Here is a 9,331-nt window from a genome sequence, read left to right as displayed (position 1 = left end):
CCCTTTCTGGCACCTCAGGCGGATCTGGAAAAGGAGAAGAGGAGGCTTGGCACATGGGTGCGTGCACACACACACATGCACACTCTTACAGTTTTAAAGATTGGAGCAAATCAGCATCACACTTTCCATCCATCCATCCATCCATCCATCCATCCATCCATCCATCTATCTATCTATCTATCCACAGCTCACATTAGAGAACCATCTTTCAGCTGTGGCGAGGGGGACGTTTGCCCAGGTTCACCTTGTGCACCAGTTGCGGCTCTATCTGGACCGGGACACACTGCTCACAGTCACTCATGCCCTCATCACCTCGAGGTTCTACTACTATAACACTCTCTACATGGGGCTACCTTTGAAAAGTGTTCGGAAACTTCAGATCGTGCAGAATGCAGCTGCGAGAGCAATCATGGGCTTCCCCAGGTATGCCCATGTTACACCAACACTCTGCAGTCTGCATTGGTTGCCGATCAATTTCCGGTCACAATTCAAAGTGTTGGTTATGACCTATAAAGCCCTTCATGGCATCGGACCAGAATATCTCCTGGATCGCCTTCTGCTGCACAAATCCCAGCGACCGATTAGGTCCCACAGAGTTGGCCTTCGGGTCCTGTCGACTAAACAATGTCGGTTGGCGGGTCCCAGGGGAAGAGCCTTCTCTGTGGCGGCCCCGACTCTCTGGAACCAGCTCCCCCCAGAGACTAGAACTGCCCCTACCCTCCTTGCCTTTCGCAACCTCCTTAAAACCAACCTTTGTCGTCAGGCTTGGGGGAACTGAGATATCTCGCCCGGGCCTATATAATTTATGTATGGTATGTTTGTAGGTATGTCTGCTTAAAAATGAGTTTTTTTAACTATTTAAAATTTAAAATTGTAAATTATTAGATTTGTCAGGAACTGTTTTTATTGTGTTGTGAGCCGCCCCCGAGTCTACGGAGAGGGGCGGCATACAAATCTAATAAATACTAATACTAATACTAATACTAATACTAATACTATCTATCTATCTATCTATCTATCTATCTATCTATCTATCTATCTATCTATCTATCTTATTATCCATCCATCCATCCATCTATCTATCTATGCATCCATCCATCCATCCATCCATCTATCTATCTATGCATCCATCCATCTATGCATCCATCGGGTTTATTTTTTGGGGAATTTGTTTTTCAACAGGCTGGCTGGCGGGTTGGGAATTCTGGGAGTTGAAGTCCAGGCATCTTAAAAAATGACTTTTGGTTCTGGAAGACTTCATTGTGCAACTCAATTCAGGTCCTGGTTGATCCAAACTGGACAATTAGCATTAACCCTGGTACTCTCCTCGCATTTACTATCCTTGTTACCCTCTGTTGTGATTCAGCCTGAGGCTCCTCAGGGACCGGCTGGATCTCTGACGGATCCATGCCCAGAGGAGGAGGACAGTGACCAGGAGGGGGAGGACCAGGCAGACGGGGGAGAGGAACGTCAGGAAGAGGAGGAGGGAGAGCAGCCTGAGACCCCCGGGGGGGAGGGCTCTCCCCAGCTAGTAGCCTGGATTCATTGGATGAAGACGCACAGACATGAGGCAGAGATGTGCAGCTCAAAGAAGGGGACAAATAGAAAGGTATTTCCATCCCTGAATTGGCAACAGCTGGGTTTGGGTGTGGTTCTCCTCAGCAGGGTTGAAAAGGCAGGCCCGCCCTTACAGTCTTGTGGAGAGTTATCAACTGGGAGTCCTGTGACCTTGCTTCGATTCTTGGAGTCTCTGATCTTGGCTTGTGGCCTAGAAGGCTGAAAGACTTGGGGGAGGCGTGGGTTTTATTATGTCCAGCGTTGTTTTTGCCAGCAAGAATCCTGTTTTATTGCCTGGCTTTCGTGAAACCTCTGTGAAGCTTCATCGTGTTCCTGTCTGTAAGAACAGTTTTTGTTACCTGTGTTTGCTTTGAATTATATAAACTGCCTTTGCTTTTTACCAGTGTGTCTGGCTACTCTTTTTGGTTGGTGTTGGCATCTGGGGGGACCCAGACAGAACACCCTCCAGGTCCTTTTAGACCCGGAGTGTAAAAAGCTTGGTTCTAGCTACTGGAATGGTCTTTTTGAATACTTTTTTCACTAGTATACTAATTTGAACATTTCTGAACACAATGAAATGAAAATTGAAGTGAAAACAATAATGCTAATTTGTTTATTTTGCTCATTAACCCCCCCGCTCCCCCGGTTTTGTGAGTTGGGGACGTTGAGACTTACAGGGACTTCAATTCCCAGAATTCCCCAGCCAGCCAACCAGCCAGCAGAGGAGAGAGAAGGAAGGATGGCCAGTGGTTCTGCGATGCTTCGATGTTGTCGACTTGCCTTTTTGTGCTTTTTCGCCATCCACTTGTCCCAGTTGTTCAGCATGTCCAGCCATTTCGATTCCCTCTGCCTCAACACGTCCAGTGGCAGCACCTCCAGCCTGCGGCACAATGGATTAAAAAAAAAATTGTCTTGTATGTAGCATGTACACAACGTATAGGAGAAATGGAGTACGTTGATATTGCTATGGATATAAATTGATTTTTTGAATTATATATATAACGGGCAAACTGAAGTAGGAGAGGGGAAAATAAAAACACAAATCCAGCTAATACATTAATAAATAAATCCAATTAGTAAATAAATAAAATAAAATTGAATAAAATTGAGGGTTACCCTGCCAAGCAGCTGCCAAAAATGCCAACCCAGTTCTAGGCTGCATTAACAGAAGGATAGAATAGAATAGAATAGAATAGAATTTTTTATTGGCCAAGTGTGATTGGACACACAAGGAATTTGTCTTTGGTGCAGATGCTCTCAGGGTACATATAAAATATACATTTGTCTAGAATAGAATAGAATAGAATAGAATAGAATTTTTTATTGGCCAAGTGTGATTGGACACACAAGGAATTTGTCTTTGGTGCAGATGCTCTCAGGGTACATATAAAATATACATTTGTCTAGAATAGAATAGAATAGAATAGAATAGAATAGAATTTATTGGCCAAGTGTGATTGGACACACAAGGAATTTGTCTTTGGTGCAGATGCTCTCATGGTACATATAAAATATACATTTGTGTAGAATAGAATAGAATAGAATAGAATAGAATAGAATTTATTGGCCAAGTGTGATTGGACACACAAGGAATTTGTCTTGGTGCAGATGCTCTCAGGGTACATAAAAGAAAATATACATATGTCAAGAATCATGTGGTACGACACTTAATGATTGTCCACATATAGACAACTCTCTCGCAGCAAGATTGCCTTCAAACAGAACCAACTGGGCTCCGGTCTTATTTTTGCTTCCCAAATGTATTGCCAAAAAAGGAGATGTAAATCTGAGAGCCCAAGAATGCTGCCAAACCAGACCGAAAATAAGGGTGGGGTCAGCCAGGGGTATGCATTCCATAGATTTTTGCATCCAGCCCATTCTGATACAAGGGCGTGGCGAGGATTTAAGATGTAGTTTTCCAGCGCAGGGATTCGAAGGAAGATTCCTGGAAATTGCTGGTGTACGAATTGAAACTGATACTCGAGCAGTAAACAAGAGAGTTTTATCCGGCTCAAACCATGCCTGGTTGGGGAGCGGGTTTTTGAAGTTTAGGGGTTTCAAAACACATGATTTGGTTTTATTTATACTATTGAATACATTTTATTCTTTGGTTAGAAAGGCAGGAATAACAAAAATAAATAAAGTAAAGCCAATAAAACAGCCAACTAACTTAAATAAAAGGGAAATAAAGGAACAGAAAGGTTGAATATAGGAATAAGAAGGATACCGGTGTAAGACCTATGTAAATTAAAATGTATACACTGTGTTCAGTTCTGGAGACCTCACCTATAAAAAGATATTGACAAAATTGAACGGGTCCAAAGACGGGCTACAAGAATGGTGGAAGGTCTTAAGCATAAAACGTATCAGGAAAGACTTCATGAACTCCATCTGTACAGTCTGGAGGACAGAAGGAAAAGGGGGGACATGATCGAAACATTTAAATATGTTAAAGGGTTAAATAAGGTCCAGGAGGGAAGTGTTTTTAATAGGAAAGTGAACACAAGAACAAGGGGACACAATCTGAAGTTAGTTGGGGGAAAGATCAAAAGCAACGTGAGGAAATATTATTTCACTTAAAGAGTAGTAGATCCTTGGAACAAACTTCCAGCAGACGTGGTTGGTAAATCCACAGTAACTGAATTTAAACATGCCTGGGATAAACATATATCCATCCTAAGATAAAACACAAGAAATAGTATAAGGGCAGACTAGATGGACCATGAGGTCTTTTTCTGCCGTCAGTCTTCTATGTTTCTATGTTTCTATAACGTATTTTTCGGAGTATAATGCGCACCGAGTATAAGTTTTTGGGGAGGAAAATAGGTGAAAGAATCTGCTTATCAGGTATTCATCTGGCTAGCGTCCTTAGCAAGCACATTATTTTATCCGCTAGTTAGGGCTTTAAAAAAACTTTATTTGGAGAGAGTAACAATGAAAGAGCTTGCAAGCCAGTAAGAGCTGGGAACATCATTAGCACCTGGAAAGAAACATTTGGAGCAAGTAGAGCAATGGAAAAAAGCCTGCAAAGGCTTGGAAAACATTTTTCACAGAGAGTAACAATGAAATAGTTTGCAAGCCGGTAAGAGCTGGGATCATCAGTAGCACCTGGAAAGAAACATTCGGAGCAAGTAGAGCCATTTAAAAGGCCCTTTAAAGACTTAGGGCTTGGAAAACATTCTTCACAGAGAGTAACAATGAAAGAGCTTGCAAGCCAGTAAGGGCTGGGAACATCACTAGCACCTGGTTAGGGCTGGAAAGAAACTTATTCGGAGCAAGTTGGAGGAATGAAAAAAAAAACCTGCAAAGTCTTAGGGCTTGGAAAACATTCTTTGCAGAGAGAAATAGTGAAAGAACCTGCAAGGTAAGAGCTGGGAAGATCATTAGCAGCTAGTTAGGGCTGAAAAGAAAGCTACAGTCGGAGTATAAGGGGCACCCAAATTATCAGCCTCTTTTAGGGAGGAAAAAAGTGTGTCTTATACTCTGAAAATAATTATAATAATAATTAATAATAATTTATTAGATTTGTATGCCGCCCCTCTCCGAAGACTCGTGGCGGCTCACAGCAATGATAAAAAGTAATTGAGTAATTTATGAAAGACAAGGAGAGTGGGGGCAGTTCTAATCTCCGGGGGGGAGTTGATTCCAGACGGCCGGGGCCACCACAGAGAAGGCTCTTCCCCTGGGACTCGCCAAACGACATTGTTTAGTCAACGGGACATTGTTTAGTCGACGGAAAAATGCCATAGCTGTTAAATTAATGCTCTATTGGTTCAAAATGAAAAAGATTGGTATTGAACTTGTATATTACTGTAACTAAGGAAAAGGAGTATAGGGAAGAAATGTGATACTATATAAGGGCTGTGCAAAACCGATAGTCAACAGAATAGTCAACCTTCCTTTTTTTTTTCCCCCTTGTCTTTCTTTCCTCTCTTTTCTTTTCTTTTTGTTAAATGTTCATTTATGAGAAGTTGGAGATATGTGTGTATTTTACTCTTCCTATATGATAGAAACATAGAAACATAGAAGTCTGACGGCAGAAAAAGACCTCATGGTCCATCTAGTCTGCCCTTATACTATTTTCTGTATTTTATCTTAGGATGGATATACAGTATGTTTATCCCAGGCATGTTTAAATTCAGTTACTGTGGATTTATCTACCACGTCTGCTGGAAGTTTGTTCCAAGGATCTACTACTCTTTCAGAAAAATAATATTTTCTCACGTTGCTTTTGATCTTTCCCCCAATGATCGTTTTGTCTCTGTGTGTGTGTTTGTTGGTTTGCTTTATATGTAAATAATGAGTAAAGACAATTTAAATAAAAATAAAATAAAATGTGTATCGTAATAGAAATATTTAGATTTCTATGTAAGTAATCAGTAAAGACAATTAAAAAAAATAAAAATAAAATAAAATGTGTATCGTAATAGAATTATTATTATTATTATCATTATCATTATTATTATTATTTAGATTTGTATGCCGCCCTTCTCCAAAGACTCGGGGCGGCTCACAGGAAAAATGATGGTAATACAGAAATATCACTATTGAAATAAGAGACAGGACTGCCACACGTCGTCCAATGTTTTTAAAGTGTTTTCTTTACGTATGTTTATAATAAAATATTTTTTTTGTTGTATTTAAAAAAACCCACTGATTTGGTTTTGTCTGGTGGAATCACTTTTATTGGGAATTCCTGTTGAGTCATCTCCTCGCCCCACCCAAAACCTCAAAGCCATCTGAAGTCAAAAAGGAGAAGTTGTACGAGATGCTTAGAGAAGCCTCGTTGGTGGTGGTACCGCCAAGTCCCTGGGCCAGAGTGGCCCGAAGTGAGGGTTTCTGGGGGAGGTAGTTCGCCAGCGTGCAAAGAGACAAATTTGTCCCCACTACTGGAGGGGAGTTGGCCAATGGTCAGCAGAAGTTTGGAAAAAGGCCATTTGGAGTCCTGTGTACAGTTCTGGTCACCGCACCTCAAGGAGGATAGAATGGAACTGGGAAAGGTGAAAAAAAGGGCAACACGTATGATCAAGGAAATGGAGCCCCCTCCCTTATGAAACCAGGTTGCAACGCCTTGGTCTCTTCAGCCTTGAAAGACGGCGTGGAAGGGGTGACTTGATCGAAGTATATAAAATCCTGCATGGGATAGAAAAGGTGGATAGAGAAAAAATATTTTCTCTATCACACAACACTAGGATGAGGGGCCCCTCCCTAAAGCTCACAGGTAAGAAAGTGAGGACAAATCAAGGGAAATATTTCTTCACCCAGAGGGTCCTTGGTTGGTGGAATTCCCTTCCAGAAGAGATTGTGACAGCTGTCAGCTTGGATAGTTTCAAGGCAGGATTAGACAGATTCATGGATGCCAAGTGTATCATAGGTGGTTATTGAAACGGATGTCCATGTGCCGCCTCTATGTTGGTTGAGGCAGGCAGGGTTCCCTTGGTCCCATTTGTTGGGGGTCAAGGCAAAGGGAGGATTTTGCCTTCTCTTTCTGCTCAAGATCCCCATGGACAATTGGGGGGCCATTTTGGGACACAGAATGCTGGACTCAATGGGCTTTGGCCTGATTCAGCAGGGCTCTTCTTATTTCCAGCCTCCAGAGGGTCTCCAGGGGGCAGGAGAAGCTGTTTTTGCCCTCCCTGGGCATTGAATTATGGGTGTGGGCACTCGCACCGACACAATAGCACATGCGCATGCTCTTTCGGCACCGGCGGTAAAAAAAGGTTCACCATCACTGCCTTAGGCCATCTGTTTGGACTAACAAGACTCTGCTAGTGGCTGGCCTTATTTGGGACAGTTCCGGGGGTTTGGTGAAGGGAGTTGCCAGGGGAATATTATTTATTTATTTATTTGTTTGTTTGTTTGTTTGTTTGTTTGTTTTGTCCAATACATAATACACATTGAAGAGCAAGATATGTAATGATATAAGTAAAGAAAAGAATAGAAGATATAAAAGTATAGGTGAACATATTTGAAAAGATAAATGAGATGAGGAGAGACAATTGGACAGGGGACGGAAGGCACACTGGTGCACTTATGCACACCCCTTACTGACCTCTTAGGAACCTGGAGAGGTCAATCATGGATAGTCTAAGGGAGAAATGTTGGGGGTTGACACTACTGAGTCCGGTAATGAGTTCCACGCTTCGACAACTCGATTTGTAAAGTCATATTTTTTACAGTCAAGCTTGGAGAGATTAATATTAAGTTTGAATCTGTTGTGTGCTGTTGTGTTGTTGCGATTGAAGCTGAAATAGTCATTGACAGGTAGAACGTTGCAGCATATGATCTTGTGGGCAATACTTAGATCGTGTTTTAGGCGACGTAGTTCTAAGCTTTCAAGACCTAGGATTGATAGTCTATTTTCGTAGGGTATTCTGTTTCGAGTGGAGGAGTGAAGAGCTCTTCTGGTGAAGTATCTTTGGACATTTTCAAGAGTGTTGATGTCCGAGATGTGGTATGGGTTCCAGACAGATGAGCTGTATTCAAGGATGGGTCTGGCAAAAGTTTTGTAGGCTCTGGTGAGTAGCGTGAGATTGCCAGAGCAGAAGCTGCGTAGGATCAGGTTAACAACTCTAGAAGCCTTTTTGGCCATATTGTTGCAGTGGGCCACTTAAAATTCATCAGGAGTTGGGCGGCCTACAAATTTAATAAATTAAATTAAAATAAGCCACCCGTTACGTTTGTGTGTGCGTGTGAATGGCACAGCACAATACGTGGCGAATAAGTTTGGTGGCAAATTTGCTTACAGGAAAGAGAGGGGAGGGAGATAAGTTGCTTTCTCGAGGGAACCCCTGCCAAATTGCCCGTTAACGCAATGAAACCCTAGCTTGGGAATCAATTGATCCCCCTGGACAGAAAGCAAGAGAAAAGAGATGCTGGGATTTGGAGAGCCTCCAAGAAGCCACTCTTTGGCTCGATGGCTCTGGCCGGCTCGGATTTCACGGTGCCCTGCGTGGCAAACAAAGTCGAGATTTTGCAGAGCCGGTTTTTGCAGGGGTCATTTAAGGGGAGAAGGGCTGTCCCGGCGGCTACGCAGCCTCGAGGCGAGAAAGAGGAAATGGAGTGGAGGAAAGTGACTCGAACGACACCACGCCTGCTCAGTTCAAGCTGCGGGTCGAATTGCCTTGCCACCCGGGCACCAAATAAGCCGCCCAAGAGTTGCCATAAGAACATAAGAACCTAAGAAGAGCCGTGCTGAATCGGGCCAAAGCCCATTGAGTCCAACATTCTGTGTCCCACAGTGTGCCACCAATTCTCCATGGGGATCTTGAGCAGAAAGAGAAGGCAAAACCCTCCCTTTCCCTTGACCCCCAACAAATGGGACCCAAGGGAATCCTGCCTGCCTTAACCAGCATAGAGGTGGCACTTGGAAGAGGAAGGAGGGAAGGAAGGAGGGAAGGAAGGAAGGAAGATAAGAACCTAAGAAGAGCCGTGCTGAATCGGGCCAAAGCCCATCGAGTCCAGCATTCTGTGTCCCCCAGTGGCCCACCAATTGTCCATGGGGATCTTGAGCAGAAAGAGAAGGCAAGACCCTCCCTTTCCCTTGACCCCCAACACATGGGACACAAGGATAGATAGACACAACCAACATAGAGGCGGCACTTGGACATCTGTTTCAATAACCACCTATGATACACTTGGCATCCATGAATCTGTCTAATCCTGCCTTCAAGCTCTCCAGGCTGACAGCTGTCACGACCTCTTCTGGAAGGGAATTCCATCAACCAGCGATTGTCTGGGTGAAGAAATATTTCCCTTTATCTCCTTGGAGAAA

At 43.1% G+C, this 9,331-nt stretch overlaps 1 protein-coding gene across 1 annotated transcript in view; it reads right to left on the bottom strand.

Annotated features, from left to right (window-relative positions):
• The window catches only part of TBC1D10A (TBC1 domain family member 10A), a 35,085-nt gene that overhangs the window by 11,634 nt on the left and 14,120 nt on the right, over nucleotides 1–9,331 (bottom strand). Inside the window, exons 2-3 of the mRNA XM_070763009.1 lie at nucleotides 2,338–2,437; nucleotides 1–24 (exon numbers count right to left, since the gene is read on the bottom strand). The exon at nucleotides 1–24 is cut by the window's left edge and continues 84 nt beyond it. Coding sequence (XP_070619110.1) covers nucleotides 1–24; nucleotides 2,338–2,437 — 124 coding nt within the window. The remainder of the gene's footprint in view (nucleotides 25–2,337; nucleotides 2,438–9,331) is intronic.

Source organism: Erythrolamprus reginae, chromosome 10 (assembly GCF_031021105.1).
Source record: "Erythrolamprus reginae isolate rEryReg1 chromosome 10, rEryReg1.hap1, whole genome shotgun sequence".
In the NCBI taxonomy this organism is placed as follows: domain Eukaryota; kingdom Metazoa; phylum Chordata; class Lepidosauria; order Squamata; family Dipsadidae; genus Erythrolamprus; species Erythrolamprus reginae.
This window is presented reverse-complemented; position numbering and strand designations above follow the sequence as displayed.